General features: G+C 51.4%; 8 protein-coding genes across 8 annotated transcripts; all 8 read right to left on the reverse strand.

Moving 5' to 3' along the window:
* Positions 1-99: 99 nt before the first annotated feature.
* On the reverse strand, positions 100-3471 carry VFPPC_05180 (lipase/serine esterase; the record flags this gene model as incomplete). Its single annotated transcript, XM_018284415.1, has 1 exon — positions 100-3471. One exon carries the CDS (start codon positions 3469-3471, stop codon positions 100-102), a length of 3372 nt encoding a protein of 1123 aa, XP_018145894.1.
* A 2399-nt stretch (positions 3472-5870) lies between these two features.
* Positions 5871-8519, reverse strand: VFPPC_15911 (serine esterase family protein; the record flags this gene model as incomplete). The annotated part of the gene is made up of 4 exons (XM_018293664.1): positions 5871-6822; positions 6889-7398; positions 7479-7691; positions 7747-8519. 4 exons carry the CDS (start codon positions 8517-8519, stop codon positions 5871-5873), a joined length of 2448 nt encoding a protein of 815 aa, XP_018145895.1.
* Positions 8520-9719: 1200 nt separating this feature from the next.
* VFPPC_15912 (hypothetical protein) lies at positions 9720-10139 on the reverse strand (the record flags this gene model as incomplete). The annotated part of the gene is made up of 1 exon (XM_018293665.1): positions 9720-10139. The coding sequence occupies one exon, from the start codon at positions 10137-10139 to the stop codon at positions 9720-9722; it is 420 nt and encodes a 139-aa protein (XP_018145896.1).
* A 751-nt stretch (positions 10140-10890) lies between these two features.
* Positions 10891-13697, reverse strand: VFPPC_05182 (C6 zinc finger domain-containing protein; the record flags this gene model as incomplete). The annotated part of the gene is made up of 4 exons (XM_018284416.1): positions 10891-11082; positions 11676-11907; positions 11978-13446; positions 13509-13697. 4 exons carry the CDS (start codon positions 13695-13697, stop codon positions 10891-10893), a joined length of 2082 nt encoding a protein of 693 aa, XP_018145897.1.
* Positions 13698-17509: 3812 nt separating this feature from the next.
* Positions 17510-18886, reverse strand: VFPPC_05183 (3-carboxymuconate cyclase; the record flags this gene model as incomplete). The annotated part of the gene is made up of 3 exons (XM_018284417.1): positions 17510-17851; positions 17962-18424; positions 18495-18886. The coding sequence occupies 3 exons, from the start codon at positions 18884-18886 to the stop codon at positions 17510-17512; spliced, it is 1197 nt and encodes a 398-aa protein (XP_018145898.1).
* A 1325-nt stretch (positions 18887-20211) lies between these two features.
* Positions 20212-23290, reverse strand: VFPPC_05184 (phosphatidylethanolamine N-methyltransferase; the record flags this gene model as incomplete). The annotated part of the gene is made up of 3 exons (XM_018284418.1): positions 20212-20286; positions 20346-23008; positions 23104-23290. The coding sequence occupies 3 exons, from the start codon at positions 23288-23290 to the stop codon at positions 20212-20214; spliced, it is 2925 nt and encodes a 974-aa protein (XP_018145899.1).
* Positions 23291-24963: 1673 nt separating this feature from the next.
* On the reverse strand, positions 24964-25750 carry VFPPC_05185 (5-formyltetrahydrofolate cyclo-ligase; the record flags this gene model as incomplete). The annotated part of the gene is made up of 2 exons (XM_018284419.1): positions 24964-25601; positions 25657-25750. 2 exons carry the CDS (start codon positions 25748-25750, stop codon positions 24964-24966), a joined length of 732 nt encoding a protein of 243 aa, XP_018145900.1.
* A 593-nt stretch (positions 25751-26343) lies between these two features.
* VFPPC_05186 (translation initiation factor eIF3 subunit) lies at positions 26344-27367 on the reverse strand (the record flags this gene model as incomplete). Its single annotated transcript, XM_018284420.1, has 3 exons — positions 26344-26568; positions 26637-27273; positions 27339-27367. The coding sequence occupies 3 exons, from the start codon at positions 27365-27367 to the stop codon at positions 26344-26346; spliced, it is 891 nt and encodes a 296-aa protein (XP_018145901.1).
* Between the last annotated feature and the right edge of the window lie 403 nt (positions 27368-27770).

A 27770-nucleotide genomic window follows, 5' to 3' on the forward strand; every position in this document is an offset into this window, starting at 1 on the left:
CGTATTATATTATGTAGTGATATATCTATCGCATGAATGCATGTCTCATCAAAGGCTATGTATGTGTATGTATGTCGCCTGATCGTACGAAAAGTCAGCTCATTTGGCTTCATCGGGCTTGGGGCTTTTGCTACGACCGCCAGCCAACCCCCTGCCCACAATCTTCTCCGTCCATTTCCAGGAAGATGGGCTTAGACGTCCTTGTTGTGTCTCGTCTTTGGCCGGTTCCGCAAGCTGCTGCTGCTGCTTCCTTTTGCCATGTTGCGCATCGCCGTGCAGGTCAGCATCGCTCTCATTTTCGCTGTCCATCCAATCCCGATCGCTCCACGTCATAGAGTCAGCCCTATCCGACGATCCGGCACGGGGAGCTGGTGAGGTGACATCTCCATCAGGCTTCTTCGGCAATTCGGGGACCTCGTCCAACGCTTCGCGTGCTTCTCTTGCCTCGTTGGTTTCACCGCTGTTTGGTTCGTCAGATGAGCCAGAGCTGCCCTCATTCGCTTGATCAAGTTGACCCAGCCGTTTGACTTCCCGACCATCGGCATCGGGCGACCGGTGAGACGCGAATGCGCGCTCTACGTTTGGCTCCTCGTCATCACGCATCCGTGCGGCCTCGGAGTCACTGAAATGGGCGTCCACCATGTGCTTGACAACAGGCCAGCCATGAGCATTGGCAAACATGCGGCGCACTATGATGTTGTTGTGGGCGTCCGGTTCCAGCTTCACCAGTACCTTTCGCCATGACAGGTCCCGATGATAACCTCTGGCAATCTTCTCTTCCACGCGCATGCTTGAACCGTCAATTATCTCCGCCGGGTGTTTGTCGGGGTTGGTGTTGGCAGTGTCGTCATAATCCTTTGTCGATTCTATGGAATCAGCGTGGTTGATGGAAGGATAAGGCGACGAGCCATCGCTCTGCATAGAATTCTGAGACGTTGCAGACATCTTGCCGGATGTCTTACGACGAACAAGCGTCGTCTGCCGCTTCTTCATGGGCGGAGGCGGTATATCACTAGGATGGTAAACCCGGTCGTGGAAAATGGTCCTGGGACGCTTCGATGGATCGAGAAGGTACTCAGTGGTGGGTACGCTTGGGTTGAGAAGGTCGCCGGCAGATTCAAAAAATGTAGTTTTAGGTGGTGCAGTCATCCCATCGATGGCCTCCTCCATCTCCTGCCCAGTTGTCGCCTTACCTGGTCGCCTGTCCGTAACATCAGTAGCACTTGAGTCGGCCGTATCAGATCCATTGGGGTGTATCGTCTGGCCGCGTCGCAAAATCTTCTTCTGTTTTGCAGAAGTCACTTGAGGCTTAGGAGGCTCGTTGCTCTTAAAGAGGTTGAAGAAGCCGGCCAGAGCCGACGAATGCGAGGGCTCGCTGCTGGTGTCAGAGGTAGGATCCTCGCCGTCGTTGAATGGCAGTGGCACTGAACGAATGCTTGCTCTGTCGTCCTCGTTGATAGCGTCGTCCGAAGGCTGCGGGACCTGGCGCATGCTTCCCCTTGGTGTACTTGTGCCGGAGTCACTCTGCAGTGTTTGATCGTCTGACGGTAGTTTCTGCTTAGACCGCGGAGACAAGATGTTCGTGCCTGTCAGCTCTGCCCAACCAAATCCAACAACAGTTTCTACTAAACCGGCATCTCGCCGAGCCTTTTCGACGCGGCCAAGACCCTGCCAATCCAAGAATAAGAGACAGCTTGTGCGAAGAGGAACTATGCCGTCGTTGACCACATTGGAGTAGACGGTGCGGTTTCGGAACTTTTTGAGGGCCGTATGCGCTGGGCCAGTAGGCAAGATGCGAAGTAGAGGCTTGGATTCAGGCTGCGATTCCCCGTATACCTTTTTGTGTGCAGACTCGCCAAGATTGCTGACAATTGCGCCCCATCCGCTGCGGGCGAGTGTTGGGGCTCTCCAGGTCAGGCCAAGATCTTGTCCGGTTCGTCCGACTAAGCCGAAGTCAAGGGCAAATTTCACATATAGAGGATTTTCGTTGCTCAAGCCAAGAAACGGTGAGGCTAAAGTGATGAAGTTGACTGGCTGAATTAGATTGAAAAAATTGGGGGAGTGTTTTTGAATGTAGGCAATGGCGTAGGTCTGAACCAAGCCGCCAAGTGAATGTCCAACGAAACTGATGCTTGTAATCTTGTAGTGCCTGCAGTAACTGTCGTGTTTTGCTTTGGCAACATCGGCTTGTATTGTGCTATGCTTGTGGGCCTGTTTAACATCGTGGTCGTCATTGTGGTGGTGTTGGTGGTTATGGTCGCCCCTCATAGCTTCAGCGAGACCCTCACCAGCCCCCTTGCCAAGCGGCAGAAAGGGTTGATCGGGATACGTCATAGAGAGAATATATCTTGAAAGTCGTTTGCCGAGGTATTTGATGCCCTTTTCGGTCTTGGTGGCGTTTCCAGGATATCCGCGTACGATGACCTCTTCGTCGTCATCGTCATCGTCGTCAAGGTGGGACTGGTCTCTGTCGTTTTCTTCGCCTTGTTTTGTGTCTTTTGACTGTGACTCGGTTGAATCAGCCTTCTTAGTCGCCCGCTCCCGTGCCCGCCTAGCTTTGGCATCGATGCGCGCCTGTTTTGCAGCAGCATCTATGCTTTCTTTAATGTATAGCATATCAGCTCCGAGATTGCTGTGCAGCCCGTGAGTCAAAACGACTAGATGAACCTTCCTTTTCTTGTGTTCTTCCGCTGGAGGTAGCTTGTCCTCTTCCGTTTCCGGGTCTCCCGTTTTGACTACACTTTGTACAGGTTTATCCGCACCCTTAGCTTCCGCTCTCTTTTCACCTATATCGTCCCAACCAGGGAGTCTCGGTGTATTCCACAGGGTAGCTGTATCCTCCACTTTGAGGTGAATGGCGCGAGAGAAGACTCCTTTGGTTTGTGCAGGGTGATGGCCGTCCTTTGCACCCTGACTCTGCTGGTGATCACTAACCCGGCCAGGTTGCGGTACAGCGCTCGAATTGCTAACAATAGGGAGTGATTGACTCAGGTTGAGCGATTTGTAGTCGCGTGCCATCACAACCTCGAAGCCTACTGCAGCCGAAGTCGAGAATATAACCTGTGATGCAACTTCGATAACCCAAGTGGCACATTCGTCATCGTGCTCAGGACTTTTCCCAAAGCCGCCATGTCGGCCGGCACCGGCACCCTGGCGGATATCATCTGGAACGATCAGTTCACATTCCCAGGCGCCCCCTGCTTTGAGCATGGGTTCAAACTCGGGGACTCCATAGCGGCGAGGGTTGAGGAACTTCTCGTTGGGGTTATAGTTGGCGGGATAAGCCGAGACGGAGAGCGTATAAGGTCCGTGTACAAAAGCAGCGCGCAGAGCAATGGTGGAGGTATTTCGAATTCGAACGTGGAGTTTTTCGGGCGAAGGTAGAATTCGATCTTGCGAGGGTGTGTAGGTGATGGTGTATCGGACGACTTCACCAATCTTGACGCTGCCGACCTGGTGCAGTAGAAGCATAATGGGATGAAAGTCCCAGGGTAGGGCAACAGTCCACCTTGAATGTTAAACAGGCCCGGTCGACCAGAAAGCTGCCAACGCAGGGTTCAAGCTTGTTTGGCGAAGCGTGAGGTCGGGAGGGGTGCTGCACCGAGATTAGAAGGCAAAGGAGGTATCAACTGCACGCGAGCATCATCGACAAGCACGTGGTACACAAAAGTGTTGATGTCAGAGCGCGACAGCCGCCACTAGATGCACAAGGCCAAGCGCGACGTAGCATAAATAGTACAAAGAATAAGGGGGCAGTCCTAGCACAAGTTCGTCATGGTGCGCGAGGGTTATGCGGTGAAATAAAGTCATATAATATGGAGAAGGTCTCGAACAGAATACAAGTCAGCAAAATATACGGGGTTGAGATGGTGGGACTGATGACATGTGCGACATTGAACCAGACGCCAGCAAAATTGTGGATGCAGATGCCAGATGTGGATGTCGATGCAGAAGGTGCAGACAGCAGTTCTTCCCTGCTGACAGCCAAGGGGTCTGGTCTGGTCTGTCGATGTGGAACCAGCCGGGAAGAAGCAGGACTCCGGCATGGCGTGGAATCCATGGATTTGGCAAGTGCGCTCTCCGGAGTTCCTTCTCTTTGGCACGCCACCTTTTACGAGAGGCAGCCGATTCCGCTGCACCCGAGGTTGGCATCTGGATTGGAGGTTTGTCGAATGGAGTTGATGGTATGGCCCGTATTTTTAGATACCAAGCTGTCTTTCAGACATGGTGGAAGGAGAATAAGTCGAGTCATTTCATGACAGCACACCTACATACCTAGGTAGATACTCGAGTATTGGGACCAACGTAAATTTCTGTTCCGTTGGTACTTTGTTTGATGAGTTACTAGGAAAACATCACACATTCATGAGTATCTCAAGCGACGACTCTTTCCTCCTTTCCATTTCGCCAAGGAAATCCTGTCTTCTCTCGCGTCCTTCCAAACACCGAATAGCCAGAAGCACGACCACAAATTTAGTGTAATAAAATAGCCGTTACTATAACCATTACATACCCTGATTGCTTTGCCCGTATGCACGGAGCAGGAAGAGGACAAGGAGAAATAGAAGGATCAAAAGGAACACCAGAACTGTTAGTTGAAATCACCATATCCAACAGACCTTCGCCCAAATAGGCATCTCATAGTGTCATGCGTAAATCAGAAGACGACGATAAAAGAGGAGGTAGTGTATTTAATCTACTCTTGGAAGATGAGAGCATCCTTGACATGGAAACACAAAACTTCCCTGACTGTTCCATCAAACAATTCATCCTCTGCCAAACCTACAAGTTCCTTCTACTCCAAAGTCCTCGAAAATGACTTTAAAAGCCACCCTCTATGTCTCCCTCGCGACATTAATACCCCAAACCACCACAGCCACCCCAGCCATAATACCCAACATCGTCGGCGGAGATCCAGCAAAAGAGGGCGAGTTCCCATACATCGTTGCCCTCGCACAGCCTGACTGGTTCTTATGCGGCGGCACCTTACTAAACGCCAATACTGTCCTTACCGCAGCTCATTGCACCGATGACAGCGCTTACAATACCTCAGTTCGAGCAGGATCACTGGTACGTACTAAAACATGACCTCGGCGAGAAAGAGTGTAACCAAAACGGGGTGTCATTAACGGAGTACCATTAGTTGTATGCGTCGGGCGGTACTGTATCCAAAGTTTCATCCTACATCATTCACCCCAAGTACGACGCGTAAGATGATCCCGACCTTGCCATTTGGAAATTGACAATCCCCATCGAAGAAAGCTCAACAATTCGCTACGCGAAGCTGCCAGAGCAGGGGACCGATCCTGATGGTAACTCCATGGCCACTATTGCCGGTTGGTAAGTACTCTGTGACCAGTGACGTCCCTTCCAATGACTGATTGTCTAATCCCGGGGAGTGTTCGGAGAAGACGAAGAAGAAACTCCCAAGACATTACACAAGGTGTCGATTCCGGTAATAGACCGCCAGACGTGCAGTGACTTGTACACAGGACGTGTAGACTCCAACGTCACGGATAATATGATTTGCACGGGCTTGAAGGAAGGAGGGAAGAGTGCTTGTTACGGTGACAGTGGCGGCCCTGTTGTTGACGCGGCTACGGGCGTTCTTATTGGGATTGTTTCATGGGGTGCGGGTTGTGCTCGGCCTGATGGTCCTTCTGTTCATACTAGGGTTGCGAACTACGTTAACTTTATAAAGAAATACATGTAGACCCTACTTCTAGCTTTATGTAGATAGTATCCTTGGGGCATGGTTTTACGCCTCTTGTTGGACAAACATATAGTCTAACGGAGACATTATACATTCGGTAATAAGGATATCACATAAAACGCTACAACATACATCATAAACTCGTGAGAGCAAAATCTTAAGCATGCCCGACCGTAGACTCCCCATCCGGAATACCAGGCTCAACAAACGTCCTCCACTGAGAAACCCGATTCATCCCTCTTCCTGTGCCGTTCAACCCCGCCAAATCACTCGATTTTGGCCGATCTCCCCTGGCTCTACGCCGGCTACCCCGTAGGGGTGAGTGAACCTCCGCCTCATCGTCATACTCCCTCGACATCCGAGCCCCCACAACTCTCTCCGAGCGCGGTGTGTAGGGCGATATGTTGTACGTTTCTGCGTCCTTCGTGTGATGTCGCAGGGCACGTTGCAGATGGGGAGGGACCATTGCTGGTACCGGCAGAGGAGGCACGTTCATTCCTACTGGGTATATGGGTCCTGCCGCTGGAGGGGATCCTAAACCAGACCGAGTCTCTGACAGACGATCTGCTAGTCGTCGTTCTTGAGACGTTTCCACACGCGCTCGCGAGCGCCGGTTATCGCCGTACTCGGCTCTGTCGTGCATTGCTGCAACCCGTGGTTGGGGACCAAATCGTCCGGCACGGCTGAAATTCTCGTTCATAAAATGTCCCCCAGCGTTTCCAATGCCGTGGATGTCTCCCAACCCACCCATTATATTGTGATTATGCGTGTCATCGTAATCATTAATGTACTGTAGATGGCGAGCAATGGTCGCATCTTGAGATTCCTGTACTCGTCTCATGTGCATTTCCTCCTGATACGTCCTTGGTCGTCGACGAACTGGAATCATTGTAGGATGATGAGGTCCCGTAAACCCTCGTAATTCTATCGGCGCAGGCGGGCCGTCGCCATGAAAGATGTCCCCAAGATCACCTCTGATGTGAGGAACTGGAATGTTCATGTCGTCTAGAATATCGGCGCGACGAACGTCGTCGTCGTTGTTGAACCAGGGACAGTCGCAATTCTTCCATTTTACGCCGCAAATCATGCAAAATTCAGCGCCACAGCGACTTTACCGTGTCAGTAACATTTCGCCTCGTCCCCAAAACAAAATTGATAGCAATAATATGACTTACCAAGTCATGTGGTTACAACCCTCCTCCAGTTCTACCAAGGCTTTGCACTTATAGCATCGCTTCCACCCTTCTGCCTGTGCTTGTGCAAGAATAGCCGCCGTCTCCTGATCGTTCGGACATTCGGTGGCTCCATGCCATCGACCATTGCAGGCGCAGCATACCTTGGTTTTGCAACGACTACACTTTCCCACTTTGCGCCCATCTTCTCGCCGAATATTGGCTGGTTTAATCCATTCTCCACACTTTCGAGACGGACAATAGATTCGGTTCTTGGTTGAGTATTCGGCGAATTTGCGATTCCAAGTCTTCTTGAATGTGTTGTCAAATAGGCGTTCGACGTGCTTCAGAGGAATGTAATCTTGAGTGCAGCATCGGGGAGGCATGTGTTGAGGATCGGTAATGGAGAGCTTGAAGATGCGTTCAAGGCATGAGCGACACATGTGATGTCCACACCTTAGTTTCGAGGCTTTAGAAGTTGAAATATCTCCCATGCAGATTACGCATTCGACTCTGTGGCGGCCGTTAGTCTCATCCGCCCCAAAACTGGTGTGAGATCTGCAGCTGAAGGGGAGCAGGGAGAAAAGACTGACCGTTTCTTTGGCACCCTCACTTCTCTAGCCCGTTTCTCCGGGCTCTCCTGTCTCGCCAAGGGTGCGCCAAATATACTTCCTATGATAGCAGCGGGCCCGCCAGATATTGACCCAGCCCTGCTTTGGCTCGATCTTACAGTGCTTGATCTCCGAACTTTTGGATGATCAAGTTGTATCACCTCCGCGGACCGGTGACGTCGATGCACTAGTGGTCTACCGAAATATATTAGAATTTGCGCGAGGCAGATCTCCACGATTGCAAACATACCTCTTGGACGAAATAGGCGGCCGTGAGTCTTCAATCACATCTGGGACATGATAGACCCTCTCTCGACGAGATGAAGTGCTCCGATCTGGTGTCCTGGACGATGCATGGGCTGCAGAGCCGCTGTCGCTCGCAGCATAGTACCTTGGCGACCCATTTTCTTCTTCAAGATATGGCCTTCGTCGTCTCCTGTGGTATCTCCTATCAGATGATGACTCGATATACTCATCCCGACTCGGTTGTCGCCGGTGTCTATATCTGGGCGGTTCCTCTTCCACTTCTTCTACGACTTCTATATGTTCCTCGTCGAGATCTTCTCCATACGCAAGCCCGCTGGCCGCCGAGGAATGTCCCGAGTACTCTCCACCCGCTCTTGCCTTTCCGTATGCGGGAGAAATATCCCTTGCCGAATGCCGCCTCGCCAGAGGAACTTCATACCGGTCGTCCGGAGCGAGACAGTTAACAGGTCTTCGATACGCGGCATCAGTCGCTGACCTGGATAATGCGATAACTGGAACTGGCGCTGGGGGCGGGGGCATCGTCGGCGAGGCAACAGAGTACTCGTTTGGCTCCAAGCTCCTTGAACTTGGGTGCCGTTGTCTCCGAGATGTCGTCCTACGCGGGGAACTATGTACTTCGTCGTTGACAGGATGGGGCAGCGAATCGGGAGACGGGTCGGGCTGAGCTCTCCAGACGGGGATATGGTCGTCGCGCCGTCTCTCTCGACGGGGGATATAATCGCCATCCAAATCACCTAGGTGTGAAGCCCGCCCCATTATCCAAACAGCCCTGGTGGATTATTGGGTTTTGGGCCGTTAAGAGGTTTTCCTTGTTGGTTTCGGGCAACCATGGGCTGGGAATTCCACCACCACCCCAGTTTCTGCTTGGTAACCCACACTTTGCTTGTCTGCCAATCCCCAGCTCCAGCTGGTGTGGTATAAGGTAGGGTGTAACAGGTATTCTGCTTCCTCGACTGTTAAGTGGAAGAAAGGGACAAGAGGAGAAATGCGGGCAAGTAATCAAACAGCCCTGTGAGCGAGCGAACCAGTCGGGGCTGTCTTGCCTGCATAAAACTACTGCAGGATACGTTGTTGATTGGAGTTGGGCAGGGCGGTCGGTGCATAATAAGGCCTCGCCGAATGCAGGAATGCGAAAAATAATGAGCCAGGAAGAACACGAACAACTACTGCCGCATGCAAGCTCTAGATGTTGGTAGTGTCGGGCAGCCACGCTAGATATACTCCAGTGTGGAGGATGCACGTCGTGATCAGGAACCTTGGATGGGCACTGAACTCTGTCGACTGTTGCTCCCCTCTCGGACTGTCTGCAAGGCAAGCACAGGTCCTCCAACCCCTGGCAGACAAGTACCCAAGACTGGTGATCAGATTGACTGGTCGACCGACATGGGAAAGAAAAGTGGTATGTTCAAATGAGCAATGGGCAATGGTGCGTAACACCAAATGGCCGTGAGGGGTGACGGTGTGCCTAGGACGATGGGTCAAGTGGACGACGGGTCGTTAGAGATGTCGTGGTCGTGGTCGTGGTTGTGGTCAGGCTGACAAGGCGTCTGGACTTTGGAGGCTTTCGTTGTTGTGTCCGGGCTGCACACCGGCTGGTGCCCACAAAAAGTGAAGTGATGGCGAAGACGTTGAAGAGGCAGGCCTAGTTGAATTTCGGGCATGAACTTGTTGCGAAATGGCCAGGCACATTCGATTTCTCACGCTCTAGCCGCCAGCGTCAGTGTCAGTGTCACCAATGTGCTGCTTGCCGGCGGTTAGAAAAATGTGACGAGGCGTCGCCTTTCGGTTTTCGTTCGTTCGTCGCTGGTCGCTCTTTCCTTGCGCAAAATGCGGTGGTTGGCCCTTGGATCTGCACCTTCAGCCGTCACGTGGGTCGACGTCACAGCTTCGGACGGCAGTCTTGGCCTGGCAAAATGGCAAAACTGGTAGTGAAACCTAACCCAAACACAGCGCTGTTCATTCCTTAACACGAAAATGAGAGGGGTCGAAAGAAAAAGACTCGGAACACCTTTCAATCAAGGTCATACTCATGCCTCGATTTGCATCGGAGCCACCGGTCGTCACCCCCCTCCTCATCGGGCGGGCTTGTTCTCCGTGACCTCGCTGAGCTTGTGAGTTTGTGAGCTTGTGAGCCGGAGGGCAGCACTGCTGTTCACGTGGAACAGCATCAACCAGGAATCCGGATGACCCTGAGTTCTTGAGTGTGAAGTGGGGGCAGCGGCCCGGGCCTTCAGTGGGTCCAATGCACCGGTCGAGTATTTGCTGTTCCGGTGCCAGATACATCCCGGAGCTTCGATTTGCTTCGCACTGCGCTTCACGCCGGCCGACAATGGCAGACACAATGTTTTCGGAATCGGCGGAGAAGCGGGGGTTCATGTGCCGCCATCTGCGGACATGATGCCGGCCTCATCTGCAAGTGCTGATTTAATATATGGAGGAGGTGGCTAATACTTTCAAAGCTTCATGACCCGGATCTCCTTAGTTTGCACTCTTTGCCAGCTTCTCTCAACAATCTCACGGTAAGTGGAACAAGGCAACCATTTTCTTTTTTGGGCTTGTGCACAACACAGTCCGCAACACCATCAGTCTCCTCCATTCACTTTTGCGCCAAATACACTGCATGGCAGCTCTATTGTACCTAAAGTACAGTATCCCGTTCTTAGCGTCGCCCTCGGATCACCCTCAAACCACCGACCCCGACAGTGATGAAACTCCACTCTTGCGTTCGAGGATCCCGTCGGCAATGTCCATCAATGCAACTACCGATAGTGTCCCTATTCATACGCCCCTTACAATCTTTATTCGGGCTCTCTGCTCGCTTCTCGACGGGCTCTTCACGGGGAATCTCCATAATCCTTGGCGGCGATCACATGGACGCCAAGCGGCCCCTATTTCGAAGAACCCTCACATCTATTGGGTCGCGTGTACGGGACCATGGTACAGGCCAGCAGCACCAAGCCTTGCCTGTTCGGCGAGTATCCGACGGAGTGGATAAGTAACGCAATAATGAAAGATCCTTGATGTTGTTAACGACTGGCATGTTGACTATTCTGCTAGCACAAGTTCGACATCGGAAGCGCCCGCATATTAAATTGTAACAACTTGGTGTGAACCATTTCACTTCTACTCAAATAATCAATTCGAGTTCTTCATAGAAGACGTCTATCGTGCCCTGTACTGAAAAGGGGCTGGTTCGGCCGCCAGCGGCACTTCGGGCCGTCTCACCGTTTTCTTCCAACTCTTCCTTGTTCTCTGCGAACATCCCCCAGCCGTTACGGACGTCCAGTTCCGAAGGGAAGCAAGAAAACATACCCGGGGACTGGAGACCCCGCATTTAGTCAAGTTGCTGCAAGCCATACTTTGTCACCCTGGGCTTATGATGCGGCACCATTTGCGACAGAGCAGGTTTCCAGCCGGTGACTAGTTCAAAGTGGCTGTCCCAATACTCCCTCACTTGCCAGCATACTCAAGACATCTTTTGCCTCGGCTTAGTACCCTTGCCTTCCTTTTGTAATGCTTTACGTCCGACTTAAACCAAATTGGCGGAGAACTCCGCTGTTTGTTATATCATCGTATGTTATACACGGACTAGAGGTGCTCTTTTCGGCAACTCGATTTGCTCCACCCACCCAGTTACAAGATCTACAGGTGTCAAACTGTGTTTTGTTTGGTCCCAATCAGTAGGCAACGCAGCCACACGCCTACCCTGGTGTATAGTCGATGAGAGTATACAATCGAAGTATGCTCAATACAGACATTCGTCACTCGTCTGACGATAAAGCCACAACCCAGCGCCGCCTGAGTGATCCATAGCCGACAGACTCAAACTGCAGCATGTTGACAGCTAAATTCCGGCCAATTCTGTTTGCAGATGGGCATGGATCATCCACTAAGAAATGCCTGTCGTCGTACCTCGGCTTCCTTGATGATCTCGGCCGCCAGGCTTAAACTTGGTGCCAGAGATGAGTAGTGTTGCACCTCCATAACAACCTCGCTGATGAGCTCATCCAACGCCTGCTGGTGAGGCACAATGGTAAGGAGTATGCCGAGCAAAGAAGGCGACATTGACGCTCCCATTAATAGAAGTGTTTGAGACATCATGGACAACGCGCCTTGCCAGATATATGGCATGTGCCCCGCATGACTGCGAATTTGATATTAGCACGCATTAAATAACAAATAGCACAACGAAAACCGTGGGGATGATAACATACTGTTCCATAATATGTTCCAACTGCCGCACCGATGCCTCCAGGCACTTGTGGCAACACTCCCTAACGGCTGGGTCTAGGACTGCCTGCTCGTTGTCCAGTACGGCCAAGATATACGGCCGGTATATTATAGTCTTACAAGCATAGAAGCGCAACCGCAAAACCGCCTGTATTGGGTCGTGCAACATTGTCCGCGAGAAGGGAAACTGTAATGGGAGTGGTAAGCTCTCATACCACTGGTTTAGCTGGTAGTCGAGCTCAGCGACAACTGGCTCCAGACTTGTCGTTGACGCCATGGAGTCCTTCGAGTAGATGAGCTGGCTCACTCTGTTGAGAAGTCTTCGGAGTGCAATTTCAGCCAGGAAGTACCACAGTTCATCACGGCCAACCTGCTCTTGATCTTGATCTTCACCTTCGAAGCCGCCTGGTAGTCCAACGTTTTCCTCAAATTGCACTACACCAGAATGCGGCAGATCCAACTCTGCGAGCAGATCACTCTCAAATAAAAGCGCATTCCAGTATATCCTCTCTACCAATTCTCTCTGCTGCTGTGGAATCCTGTTGGGAGCCATCAGGAGGAGCTGCAGTTTGGTGCTCGTTGTGCAGAGCAAGTTCCACGCCTCAAGAGGCCGAACGAGGTAAAAGAGATATGCAGCGGCAAGCAAATGGCACTGTGCCGCAAGAACATTGTTGGTTGTGATCATACCTGGGAGCAGCGACCAGGCGGCAGTAAAGTACTGCAAACCTGGGGGTTCCTCGTGCGGCACAATGCGCGATATGCTTCCTCGTAAGCTTGCTTCACCCAGTGCTAGAACCAGGAGCACAATGCAGCTCTCGGGGCCCTCTCGAAACCCGTTCGACAACGCCGTTCGATATTGACTTCGCCATGTGTATGGATTGACGCAAGCATACCATACATTGACTCTGTCAAAGTAGGCTTGGATATATGCCTGTGTATTCGAGAGGTCGACGCAGGGTGTCTTTGTTAATGTGTGTAGAGGCTCTCGAGCCATCTCTAGTTGTAGGAGAATTTGCGGGTCGTAAGGTCTGGAGACAAGGTCACGGATCAGTGGCCATTGCAGTAGGTGCATAGTTGCATTCGTGTGACATTTGGGCATTGTAGAGATGTTTGTGCCGACAGGGACACTGCCCCATGTACCCAAGCCTCCATTGGGAATAATCGAGATGATATTCGACGAGCCAGAAATAAGCGCATGATCGCCGCTGAGGGCGGTACCGTTGCTCAACGACGGAGAATCTTGTGATGCATGCAAGCCATTGGATTGATTCGCGGCGAAGTTGATCTGCAATAAGTTTTCGATCCGATTCAGATGCTCTAGAATCAATTTATCACCAGCATCTAACTTGACCCCTGGCTCCCTATAAACGCACTCAGCACCTAATTCGGCGCATAGTTTGCATTTTGGCTTATTCCCATCACACCGCGATTTTCTGGAGCGACAGACCTCGCACTATATTAAAGGTTCACGTCAGTTTAGCCTCTCCAATCTTTGCAAAGAAACTGTCGACTCACAGCAATTGTAGCTCTGCGTCGAGGGTAGTCAACGGCAGAATCGCTTATTTTTCGCTTAAGCGATGACAATAGTCCATCATCACTCCCTAGGTGGAGCGAGGTCGCTGGCGCAGTGTCTGACGACTGAGACAGAAGACGGGACCTCACCGTGGGGTGGTTATTGGTCTTTACGTCTCGGCCAGTACTCATGGTTCTCTTTGCCTTGAAATCAGAAGGGGATTTCATCGCAGCAACCATACCACCACGTACGGGCAGCTATAAGACACGCGGTATCGAAAGGCAAGGATGGTATTTTGAAGGGAAATGTCAAAACAAGACTGAGCATACAGGAGCAGTCTTGAGAAGAAGGTGCGTTGATGAGGCAAGAGACTGATGCTGACAGAGTTTGGGGGGCTATAGAAACGGCCAAAGTGGGATTAACCGAGTCAAGTAGCAGTCCCTGATATTGGCAGTTGACATATGTCGGTGCTCAGCTTGCCGATGCGCCAAGAGCACGGGATCAACAACCAATACAACTGGAAACGCGATACTCTTAAACGGGCAGCAGTTTCATGTCGACAACGCTGGGATATCGATGTAATTGCCGACGACCCATTCGCAGCAAACAAGCAAAGACACTTATCCGCCAGCTGGAGTCAGTCAGAACACTGATCTGGCTGGCTCGGCTGACGAGTCCTCGGTTCAAAGCTAACGCGAGCAGTGAGCAATGGAGCCTCGAGGGATCCAGTCTAGGTTGACCTTGGACTCAGAATGCAGAGCAAGTTTTATGGTAGGGTCCTCTCAGACCGTTGCCTCTTTTAAGGACGGTTTGACGAACGGTTGCGACGGGGCGCGGATCTGTAGAGACAATGAGCGACAGCCGGAGAGGCTAGAAACGGAGTAAGAGACGTTCAAGGTCTGAAGCCCGGACGGGATTCAGTATCGGGACGGGATGGCTTGAAGGCTTCTGACGATTTTGTATTGACTGGCAAAGTGAGGTGAAGCTCTGTTGGATGTCGCTCTTGGCCGGATCAAGACTTGGAGAGATAGACAAGGCCATGTGGTTTTATGGGGTTACAGTCCGTGCCAGTCAACCAGGGATGTGTGGGGATTGGAAATCTCCACGCCAGAGGCTTTCACTGAAAGAGCCACATCTCGCACGCTATTGTTTGCTCCGAGTACGAGGGGGTCTGGCTGGCTGCTAACCATTTCTGCCACTGGTTCCAGTCTGGTCTCTTCTGGCCGGCGTTGGTGCTGAGCTGAAGGTGTGGTTGGTGCTGTCGTTTGGAAAAGCACGAAGTACTCCTGGTTGAGAGCAGGGAACAGGCTGCACTCCGCGCTATGTCAAAACATGTCCAGGATACGCAGGGCCGCCAACTGCCACTTACCCATGATGAATGCTACCTACCGCAGCCCAGCCTGGCCGAGCCTGGCATCGCGTGTGACACAAGTGGTACTGTGTGGCATGCGGAAAGGGTGCGCATGCGAAGTCGTGAGATGGAGTGGAACCGTGAGGAACATCTTCACGTCGTTGACGCTTAGCGAAGCTGTCTTGGAGCGCCCAAGATGCAAAGGTGTGGGAAAGTGGCGTCTGGAAGGAACGACCCAGCAGGGGGCTGCCCTAGTTGGGAACAAGCTCAGCAAGGCAGGCACGACACTGACCTTGAACCAGGTCGAGCATCATGGACCCATCGATCACAACCCCAACCCGAAACCATCGTCACGGCCGTATCAGAGCCTCGGAACCCATCGTTACTGGCTTGAATCTTACCGACTTCCAGAATGATACCCGCATTTACCATCAACTCAGGGGAGACTGGAATCACGAACACCAGCGTGTTATTAACACACCTGCGGAAGCATTGAATGTCAATCTCCAACAGGCATGGAGTCTCCATGACCGACTTGAACTCGGAGTTGACTACTCGAATCATGAAATCTCTCGGTGGGTATCTCCCAGACTCTCTTGACACTTAGACGGGAGAAAGGAGGCTTGAAGCGTCTTTATCGGAAAGATACCATCTCCACGAGCTGTGAATCCTTCATTGTCGATCGCCTACCACATTGTTTGTTGAATATACGCCTATCCCGTTGCTATGTTCCAACATCTATACAGCAGATAGATCCAAGGTACTAATATCTGACCTAGCATTGTCACATTCTCAAGCATGGTATACCACCCGCTCGGCTTTTGGAATCGGTACATTCGATCATCGGAGTCGGGATCTATTATCAGCCCTAAACCATCTGACCAAACTACGTACGTTTATCTCCGTTTCCTCCAAACAAATTCGGTACGCGCCATTAATGGATTATATCCTTCCCATTATCATTCATTATGGGAAGATCCCGTGTATACCCACGGTCAGGAGGCAAAGCAATAACTATGTTGTGGCGATAACGTGTGCTAGTTCAAGGGCAACCTGTGATTCAGTTACGTGGCAAAGGCATCTCATTCCAAGAGCTAGATTTGATCTGCACCTCGGCAACCCCATTCTGAACTAAACCCAAAAATACGAGTCAATCGCCTACCGAGTGCCCGTATCCTGTCAATTTCTCGGCAAAGGCTTGATTCTGGAGCTCGGACAGTCAACCAGGCGCTTGGACAATTATGGGGCGAGAATATCAGACGGTCAAACGTCAATTCTTTACGCCGGACGTTCTCACCGTCAATGTTTGCTTGGCTTCTCTAGGGTTCAACCTTATGCAACATGACCAAAGCCAGATCGCCTGAACAAGTGAGTGTCTATTCATGCACGTCATCGTGGTCGTCATTTCTTTTGATTGTCTGACAGATGTTCGATTAATTTGGCAGAGTATTTATTTGTCCAACCCGGCATATGCCCGAAATTAGCTCACCATCCCCTATTATCACATCGACCATTAGCGTCTCCGTCGGAAGTCCCAGGACTGCCTTGTCTTGGCTTTGTCGTCCTTGATTTTGTTGCTAAGTGTTGGTGCCGTGTGACTGTGCAGAGTTGACCCCTGGAAGTAGCTTCTCCTCACACCGACCCCAACGTCTGTTGCAGCCAGTTACGCTAAGCATTTATCCTAAATTCCTAGCACCCATTTACACCGAGCAACCTCACGGCACCGCGATCTTTTTGCCGCTGATCACGGTTCAATCTTTTGCCAATGTGATACTGCGAGTGGGCTGAACTGAGACAGGCTGTATCTACTTGCTCTCAGAGCTGTCGACATCGACTTGGCACTTGGCGGGCAGGTCCAGACGCCTGCAAAGCCATCAATTTCAAGCCAAGCCGCAAGTGGGTGCCGATTTACCTCGGAGCCGGAAATTCCAGATGTTTCAAGTTGAAATCCGATCATTTCTTCGATTGATAAGTGGTTGGATGAAGAATTATAGACTCTGTCCCCGCTACCGCCAGCCCGAATCCCGCACCACCGGTCCAGTCTATTGGCACTACACCCTATTTCAAGTTCTACTACAAGGTGCCTTCATATCACAGTCCCTTTTTTGATCTTCCAGGTCTATGTTAACAACATGCAACAATTCTTCCAATTTATCCTCAACATTGGCCCCCGCACCGTAACGGCACCGGCCGAACGGATGATCCCCAAGCCAATCCTTCCCCCACAATCCTGATCTGCCGCCTCGGGGAAAAACTAGGAGATCAGGCAAAAAGCTTCTCACCATAGTGTCAAATAACCATTATGCGGTGGCTTTATTTCCCCGAGCTGAATCTCAGGGAGGGTTGCATGAAATAACTGCCTTCAATCTGGCATATACGGTATATGCGATGGGTGTTATGCCTAGATGAAACAAACGTTATTGCTCCTGCGGGAACACATATTACCGTTGGAGAAGTTGAAATCGCACATAGTAAGAAGTCATGAAACTAATAAAAATAGGTCAAATACTCAAATCCCGGCGGCAGGCTAAATGCATCCAAGTTGTATTACCAGCTGACACACAATATTCAAAGGGCACAGCAGATATGTTCAACTCGCGAATGTCTATATCGTAGGTACAGTATATACATGCTCTAGTCAAAGACAACAATCTACTCGTTGAAAATGACTGAAGTAATTTCCCCCGCAACATTTGCATAACCCGCAAAATCACCCAATTTGCCACTCGCAGGATCCCTCTTGATGAGAACAACCCTGGCGTCTTTCTGCTCTCCAACCGCCACCAAAGTACCAGCCTTGTTCATAGAAAACTGGCGAGGATAGCGCCCACCACACGGGGCCTCCTGAATAGGCGTGAGGCTTCCAGACTTGGCGTCAATGGAGAAGTTGATGAGCGGGTCAGAGATAATCTTGGTGCTATTCTTGGGGTCAAAGTTGGGGATGGTGAAGGTGTTGTCGCCGCGAGACGAAACAATAAGGTACTTGGCATCAGGCTAAATGTGACGGGCATTAAATTAGCAATCTTCCTCTTCTTTTCGTTCACTCCTTGCATAAATGATGGCAGGGGTTGGAGGTGGTGTGGGCAGTCGAGTATTGCACTTACAGAGACAACCACTTCAGATGCGTATGCCGTTTTGGAAACAGGTTTTCCCGCACCGTGGGAACCAATGTTGAACAGTTCCTTGAACTTGATGGAGCCAGCAGGGTAGGTAACCTCGTAGCCGATGATGGTGCTCGCCAGCTCTGTAACCAAGTACATGAAGGTCTTGCCGTCGCGAACAGCAAAGGCGAGGTGGCGAGGACCGCTGCCAGGCTTGACGGAAATGGGAGTCAAGGCCTTCACTTTGAGATCATTGCTGCCGACGGCGTAGACGTACACCTTATCGGCGCCTAGGTCAGGCACAACGATGAACTTGCCCGTGGGATCGAGAACAGTTTGGTGAGGGTGAGGAGCGTCCTGTCTGTCTGGATCGGGGCCAGGACCGTTCATGCGATATTTCTCCGTTTGAACGAGCTTCAATTTCGAGGGGTTGAAGACGTCCCAGGCCGTAAAGGCGCCGGCATCACTTTTCCTTCACGTCAGCTACACCAAACGCCTTTGAACAGCAATTGACGTGTTTCAAGAGCAAAACTTACTAGTGAGCCACGGCCAAACCTCTCCCACCACCATACAAAGCACCACTAACAGGACCACTCAGCGAACTCACCTTTTTAAGCATGCTCAACGACCCATCAGGATTCGTCTTGAAGGACGAGATCGAGCCCTTGCTAGAGGTCAAGCCCTCATCGATACAAAACAGCGTCGACTCGGCAGAATCGAGAGTCAGCCACGACGGACTGCCCTTACATCCGTCCGTCCACGAAATCGTCTTGAGCACAGGAACGCTGCCCGAGGCGGTACACCCCGGGCCGCAAGCGTTCGACACGTCCAGCGTCGTGACTTTGCCGCTGTACGAAGACACGTACAGCATATTGGCGGCGTGAGCTGCCGTGACGAGCAGCGACGAGGCGACGGCGGTGTTGCGCATGGTGGGCATTCAATGTTTAGAGTGCTTGAAATTTGAACGACATCGTTTGACGGGGGGGTCTGGTTTATAAAGGGAAGGGCTCGGTGACTGACGTATTCTAGGTTTGTGGTACCACTGACATTCATTGGCATGGGCTGTGAGACAATAAAGGCGTCCCCCCACGTTGCGACATTCAAAGATCGTCAGGACACGATTCGGGTTGTCCTGCAGAAATAGGCGTAAGCTAGGCTGAGAATTGTTCCGTCAATGGTAGCGTGGCGGGACTTTTTGCCAATGGTCTGAAGGATATCCATGGTTTGAACTCGCTTGGCGATAGGGACGGCTTACTATGCTGCAGGATTCTTTCTATATGGGGGGGATTGTTCCGCGACCGCTGTGGGTAACGTGGTAATATGAATTGCCGGGCCTATTATGGACCCTGTGAGGTTTTGATGACCAGGGGAATGAAAAGGTTCTGGTGATGCTGTACTAGGTGAGGGCAATCACAGCCGGCTTTTCATCCGGCTTGTTTGCCGGTCCTTGGCGTCTACACTCTAATTATCGTGGAATGAACTCGAGCTGTTCTTGACCTCCCCAGGATGATGTTTATGCTGGCTTCATTATTTTGCCCCCACCGTAAGCGCCACCTCCACCAAAGGCCAGATCAAGCTTTCGATGATGCGGGTAAATGGAACCTTGAACCTTTTTTTGCTTTCCCCAGCCGGGATTTGGAGCCACAGCCGTCCGCCTCCCCCACGTTTCTCCTCCGTTCTTGAGGGTCAATTGATACCCTGGGATGTGTGCCTTTGCGAAGCGGGTGGCATTGCGTACTAGCCGTGAATAAGGCGTGGTCTGGTTAGCCAAGATGAAACTAGCATCTGAAGCTTTTTGTCCATGTTAGCTGCTCCCGTGTTTGTGCAGGCAGAACACGGGATTTCAAGGTGGGAACATCCAATCTACTGGGCGGGACATCTACAATTTGGACATTTGATTGCCAACTACCTAGGTACCTACCGAGGTAGGTACAATTTGACAAATACACTTCACACCGTCACATTTAGACATCCCATTTACGTCTTTCCACGGACTACAACAAATGGTATCTCGCATAATCTAATCACTCGCTCTGCCTGCCTGGTTTTCTTGACATTGCTTTGCCGCTCCATAATCATCGAAATTCCACAACGCCACTGACACCAAGGCCACATTTCTGGCCATGTTTCCATTGTATTGTCTTCTCTTTTCGCTTGTTTTTATTTTCCGCACATAACCGGGCCCTTGTATTTTATCCCATTTTCGTTTCCATTCAAGCCAATTTAATTCCCTCTCTTTCTTGAAATGCCTCCCTAAGCCTTGGTGTTGTCGAATTCTTGGGCTGCTGGCGTCGTAGTACCCTTTGAGTGAGACATGCTATACGGCGCCTGATCAAGACTTGTTAGACATCATTTCAACAACCACGTTCCAGGGCCGCCCAACTTACCAAGACTTCCTTTGCGTTACAAATTCTCCAAGCTAGCTTCCGTACGTTACCATCAGCCAATACCACAGCGGGTGCAAAGTCAATGCCAAACATTTCCCTAATAGCATATACGATGCGCTTGGCATATTTGCCATCACGCTCAACATGGCTGCCAAAAGGTTCATCGATTGTGCTAGGGGCAATGTCTGGGTCTCTGTCAAGACAGTTTTGAACGACCGGCAAGATGGACGACTCAACTGCCTGGGCGTACATGCCCTTGGAATCAAGATCGACGTCATCCTCTGCGAATTGAGCAATGCGGATTTCAAACGGCTCGGAGATAGCCATGGCATTGTGTTTTCCGTTGTGGTGGTATCGGAACTCAAACACGCCTTGCGTCCACCACAATTTGTCTCCGTTGAATTCAACTTCACCCTCTACCATGTCCGGTTCCATCGCGTCGCTCTTGGGAGACAAGTGCTCCGAAGTCACAATGCTGCTGTCTGCGGTCAAGGCATCGTAGACGCCCTCATTTGTGGGAGCCCAGCGGCCGAGGGATGGCACTTCAGTAGACTCTCTGGAGCGATTATCCGTCACCATGTACAGTCCAATCCAATCCTTTTGGCTATGGTTCTCGGGTGCCCTCCACTTCACTTTCAAGGGAGAGCCATACTCGTAGACCATGGTCTTGACAGGTTTGGGGAACCGCCCGCTGAAGCTCTCCTTGCCAGTCGCCCTATCATGAATGTTTGATTGAGCAGACAGTGTTCCTTCCACAGAGAGCGAATACAGCTTCGGGTCTAAGCCTGCCACATCGGCGGGGATTTTCGTAAGCGTAAGGCGAGCCGGCGCGATATTGAAGAGAGCAGACGTATCTCGAACAATGGTCTTGACGCCAGAAGCGAATTTGGGACGAGCGGTGTCAATAAAGTCTTCCACAAAGTGAGTGGTATCATCGAGAACCTTGTCCACGCTCTCTTGCCAGCCTTTGACAGGCGGTGGGAGCGAACGCTTGATGAACTTGGTAAGCCCGGCTTCTCCGCGCATACTTCTGCCATAAATCTTTTGCATGTGTGGCCTTTCAATGTACGAAATGTAGAACAGGGTCAGGAGCTGTGCCACGAGAGCCATGATGAATATGGACCTGCTCCAGGTAATAAGCGCACCACCCCAAGCACCAGCCGTTCCGAAGATTCTCTCGGGGTTGTTGAGGAATCGATAAATGGACGTGTACGTGAGCTTCGCCTCTTGATCCCAGAAGAAGTCACCACAGAACCAGCCAAACTCACCAAGCGAGTCGTATACGCTGAAAGCAGTCCAGAGTTGCAGGGCAATCAGACCGCCACCAAGGACGTGTTTAAGCAGAACAAGGCCATATCCCCAGTCCGCTGGCAGAGAGTACATCTTGTAACAAGCGGCAGCAAAGGATGCGTTACACATGATCATGCTGATGTGATGCAGGCCCTTCCACTGGCGCCAGGCCTCGCCTGCACTCTCACCATACTTGAGGAAGTGTCGGGTCCACATCTTGGTCTTGGACTGTCTGTCAAGAATGATGCCCAGTCCAAGGTGGTACCAAACGCGCCACAGGAGTGCGTGAGCTACGAAAAATGCCTGCCAGATTGGCGTCGTCGGGGTTGCCAAAGTAAGGATGGCTACGTACATGGGCAGGAGAACAACCATGGAGTCTGGCACTCTGAAGAGGTCCATGTTGCTGAAACCAACCATGTTGTGAACCGGGACTGGTGGCTCTTGCATAATCGTCTTAGGAGTAGAAACCGGGCGGTCGATGGAGCTTTGGTCGGACATGTCGAGACTCACTGTGGAATCACTTTGAACCCGGGAGAGGTCCCTCTTTCGCGGCAAGGGAGGGTTGTAGGTCTTTTCGATGTGAGGATTCTCCACAGTCACGAGGAAGGCGAATTGAGCGGCATGAGCGACTATGGAGATGAAGAGGACCTCATAGCTGGCGGCCATCATAGAGATGCCGTAATAACCAGCGTAGCCGATCGAGTACATGGGGTGCGGTGCCATCTCAAACACGCCATCAAAGGTCAAGTCTTGATCGATGAGATAGAAAAAGTCACCCCAGTACCACGCAAAGTCTTTGACGACTCTGTGTGCATCCAGTTTAACCCAGAGATTAAAGCCAACAAGGGCAATGCCTAGCGCCCAACGAGCCATACCAACAAGCGCATTCTCCCCTTCAGGAGTGTGACCACAGACGATAGCGAACAGGCAATATGACACGAAATCACACATCAAGATCAAGTCAACAACCCGCCGGAAGACTAACCAGGTGTTATACTCCAATGGTGCCTTTTCGAATTCGTAATCTTCCGGTATTTTTGCTTCGAGCTCACGCTTGAGGAGGTTGTACAGCCATGGCCGAGGATTTCTGCCCGTTTTTGGGTTTTCGAAGAGTTTCCAGCGTTTGGCCCAGGTGATTAGACGTCGATGGCGGGACTGAATGTGTAATAAGACTCCAATTCCGATATTGTAGCAGGCTCGCCAGAACAGAAACGTGAGGGCAAAGACGGGTCGTTTCCATCCATCCGGCAAGAAGTAGGCGACGAGAATCATGGATGCCAGAATAGCGAGGACAATGGCATCAGACAAGTTCTTGGGCTGTCGTGGATCCAAGAGCTGCGAGACCATGTCATGGGTAGTGGGCACAATGAAGACTGCAAGGTTGGATGGCACATTAGTTTGGCACTTTGACAGAGAGAGAAAAAAAGCCGATCTTCATCTTTTCGATAATAGCAAGTTGATTGCTTACCTGTGCCATCCGGTGTTCGTCCATAGGTCTTTGAATTGGGCTTCATCTTGTCGTGGTCAGAGCCATTTCTGGTATCCTGGCTGTCCACAGTTGAAGCCGGTGGTTGACTTGCGACGTTGGATGGACCCTTGCTCTGTCTCTGGCGAAGGTCTGACGCTTCCGCGTCGAGGCCAGTGCTTTTACTCATGGTTATAACGGACACCCAAAGAGACTATCCGCAAAACACGAGAAAGTGTGTTCTGGAAGGAGAGGGAAGCGAGGAAACGGGACGCCTGGAGGAGAACAAGGAATGATGAGGGACAAGAGGGAGGGCCCCAATGGATAAAAATGGGGGCTCGTCGCGGTCCACGGCGCTCACTCGAAGTGTTGCCTGTCCTATTGCATGCGATTCTGCGATTGCCCTCTTTGGATACGGGCACAGGGCTTCGGAGGACTAGTTGAACTGGAACGCTGGGGAAGTTGCTCGCGTGCCCACACATGTGCAGGTTCTCAAGTAGCGGAGAGTCTGATGACGGATATAGCCTCCACTCTGGCACAAAGACTGGGGCAGGCTTTTTGGTGAAGCATCAAGTGCGTTTGGCTTCGGCACAATGTGTGGTTAGTGCTGGTACCTATGCACGTTCAACATGCGGCGCCAGGGCGATGTCGTCAAATCAAGCCAGTAATGTGCTGCATGTGCCAGCAATTGGATGCGGTGCGAGATCGATGGCCCGTCTGCACTCTGATTGATTGCGGGATGTCGAGAATGGTTGAGACCAAAACAGCGCAAAAACGGCCACAGGACCAGCACAAGCAAGGGACGAGCCAAGGGACACGGGGGATTGAAGGTTGCAAAAGCGCATGCAGGCGTGGTCTGGTGTGGTGTCGTGTAACCAAGGGGGAGCAGGCGGGGATGTTGAGGCTAATTGGACGGAGCATGGCTCAGCGGCCAGACTCTGCAGCATCTCTGGCTGCACCTTCCATACCTGGGTACTTTGTAAGTCAAAGGCTCGGCAAATCCTGGCGTCGGACACGTCCAAAAATGCAACTTGACGACACCAGACATCGCAGAAGGCCATCTGGTCTCTGTGCAATTTTTGTTCCGCCTTGGTCGTTCGCCAAATCCCCAACCGAATGCCGTGCCCAAAAATATTATGGGCCTGTGTCTCAGTGCAGCCCTGTCTAGACTCCAGCAGAGGCTAGCACCGGGAAAGTTGAAGTGGCTACGGGCAGCCGGAACAGTTGACGCTGTGCTCCCCCACATGCATCGCCTCAATTGGCTGTCCCGCCTCCCGTCCAGGTTGAGCCTTGATTGACCTACAGCGAGCCATGCTGACAGTCACTGGCTGGGGCTTTCTGACCAGATTTCGTGTTGGCCGAATCCATTTTCACAAGCCAAAAAGTCAAGGTGTCACCTGAAGGTCACGATACGATGATCAGATTCAACAAATTTGCCCTGGTTGGTTTTGAGTTGGGTCGACAATTTTAAATTACCCTTACACTAGCCTGTCTGGTAAATACAGTGCAATACTCGAGGACCTCAGTTGTTTCTACCATTCGCGACATGGACTTGTTCCCCGAGGACGCTGTGCTGGACCAACATATTATTTGCTTTTCACCAATGACAAAGTACATGACATTCCACCGCAACAAAAAACAACGCGAAGATCAATGCGGAGTGTCCTCCGGGCCGTAATTGCCCGTCCAATGGCCACCGCTCAAAGTTACAACGATCTGTGACCAACCTGAGTCTCGAAGCCCACTCACATGTAATGTTCCCTGCGAAGCTGGCCAGCCTGAATGGGAGCATTTCGTGTTGAGTTGCGGTTCCCTGGTTCAGCATTCACGACATCAATCTTGTTCCCCCACTCATCACCTCTCCTAACTTTTGCTACCCAGTGATTCCTTTATCTCCCCATTTCCCAGCACCAATCCATGCAAGCGCCTATCGTACGGGCCCATTGGAATCTGTTCGTCTGGTGAACCCGAGAGCAATTGCTCTGTCAATGCCAGCCCGTACAACAGGATAGGCTTTGCCTCAACATCAGGCGATGCCGCTTTGGCCAAATATCTATTCATAAAGAAATCGTAGAACCCCTTGCCGTGGCCGAGTCTTCGAATTGCACCAGATTCATCAAAGTCAAATGCGACTCCCGGCAACAGCATCAAATCCAAACCGGCTTGGTCTGATCTGTGAGCATCCGGCCCTCCTAGAATGCGCTGACGTTCATGAACAGTAGCTGGATCTACGCTGGGGATGCCCCATCGATCTAGTTGCAAGCTCTCGTAGTCTTGAATGCTCTTTAGATGCACCATATCCATAACACGCAATGGCGTGTTGGGCGTTTCTAGCGGAGACTTGTGAAGATAGGGAATGAAAACTTGCTTCCCCGAATCGAGGGCGTGTCGAACAATGGCGTCAGTCTGGATCTCGCCTGAGGGCATGGAAAGATATACACTGATTCTTTTGGCGTCTAAATATGGTTTGAACTCTTGCAAGGACTCGAAGATCTTCCTACCTTGACGATGTGAGCTATCTGTCATTGGGATTCCACCTAACCGGGAGCAACATACTTTGAGTAGCGATTGAATCCGCAGATACTGTAGAAAGCTTTTGCTTGACCAAATTTCGCAGCTGCTGCTTAGCTGCGGAAAGTGGTGAAGCCATTTTGAGCTGCTCTTTTCACTGCACAATTGAACGAAAACGTGCAAGTATAAGACGTGAATTGCGGCGCACCGTTTGGGGAGCTTGCCTGTGACAATAATGCGAGGCTTTTGTCTGGTCTGGTTGCACATTGGAGGCCGAAGTTCGGTGGTGGTTGTAGCTCAGTGTTTGCTGGCGCAGTGTGGCGCATCGGTATCGATTGTCGCCGCTGGTTGGTTAATTTGCAAGGCAATTGAAGGCTCTCAGTTCTGGCTGCCGTTGTCCGCATCACAGCTTTCGTCAAGTACTGTACTCGTCTCTTGAGTTGAAATAGCCTTTCTCATCACTTCCATGCTACTTGAGCAACTTGAGCAACTTGTAGAATATTCCTTCGCTTGGTCCTCACTACATTTCTCGCACGACAACTTGCTCTAGTTTGCTGAGTTCACAGTACCGGAGAACAGTCATCGCTCTTAAACATATCTTGACCCTGCTGTGCCATGCAGGCACGGGGAACATGTGACGTGCCAAATTTGGCGTCGTGGTTCAGAAGATAAATCGTAATGTAAATGCATTATCCCCAGATCCCTAATACCCTATGACAAGATAGTGACAATCTACTGAGCCTTCTTGGCAAACTCAACCCTAAGAATAAGATGCTTGAAACCAAATCCATCCATCTTGTTGCATGCCTTGACGGCATCTCCACGGTCTGCGAAGCTGATGAACGCGAATCCCTTGGCCATACCTGTCTCCCTATCCTTCGCAAGGAACACTCTGGTGACTCTACCGAAACGCTCAAACATATCCCGCAGCTCTGACTCCTCTGCCATCTCGGAAACCTGTGGACACAGTCAGTCGTTCGTTGCACACACACAGAAGGAGCGTAATCTTGTGCGGTTGCACTTACATTGGTGACACGCAGCGTAGCAAAGTCGTCTCTCTCGCCATACTTGGATCCTCCCATCCGCTCGCCAGCCGCTCCAGCACGGTCGCCACGCAAAGCAGGAGGAACGTAGGAACCCTTCTTAACGGCACCACCGGCACCCGCAGGCGAGGGCTCGTCGCCCATACCGGCAGCAACATCCGCGGCGCCGTTCTCTCCGATAGGCGCCATGGTATCCTTGTAGGGACATCTGGCCGTGAAATGTTCGCCGTTGCAAATACGGCACTTGACCTTCTTGTCCTTCAGCTTGTCCTTCATCGACTGCGCGTTGGGGTCCTGGCTCTCGTCCTTGGCATCCTTGCGCCAGTTGATGCTGGGTCGGAAGATGATGTTCTCGCCGACTGATGTCGTATCGGCGGCAGGGCCAGCGCCGTCTTTTTGGCTGAGACCAAACTTGGTCCACGTCTTTCTGTCGGCGACTCGGGGGTTGACAGTCTCCTTGTGTGTGACATAGCGAACGCGGCGGGTGGTCTTTACTTTCTGTCCTTGGTCGTTGTATCGGAATGTGATGATGGTCTTGGTTCCATCCTTGTTAGAGATGGTCTGGGGAGGAGGGAGATCGGTGGTTTCCTCGACATCATCGTCGTCGGCCCAGTCGTGCCTATTTTTGATGGTGGGGTCAGCAATGGGAAAGCATCTCCTGCGACAGTTCGCTCTGGGACTTACTTGGGCTTGGGGGGGGCCGTTGTAGCCATGATTGCGGTTTCCAGAATTTCTCCTCGACTTCTTATGCGTTGTAGTCGGACTTCTGGAAGACTTTTGACGTTGCTCGGTGTCCGGGGCCTGGTCGTTGCGATCGTGGGGTTTCTTCGATATCGATGAATTTAACACTTTTTCGTGGGAAGAGTGTTTGTCGTGGGGCGGTTCGCATTAGCCACAGCAGGTGTGGCTTATGTGCATGATCACGTGACTTATGTTGCGATGTCATTTTCTTGTGACGGTGATTACCCTGGACCTAAGTGGCAAGCTACCATACTTTCTGGACCCTTCCATACATTGTGCTGAAGCTATTGATGGGTTATATTTGTCAATGTGCAGCAAAGTCCAAGGCTATAGGCCTTTGGGTTTGTTGTGGCGAATTACGACGTCGGACCTGCG

This window comes from Pochonia chlamydosporia, chromosome 3, assembly GCF_001653235.2.
Source record: "Pochonia chlamydosporia 170 chromosome 3, whole genome shotgun sequence".
Taxonomy (NCBI): Eukaryota; Fungi; Ascomycota; class Sordariomycetes; order Hypocreales; family Clavicipitaceae; genus Pochonia; species Pochonia chlamydosporia.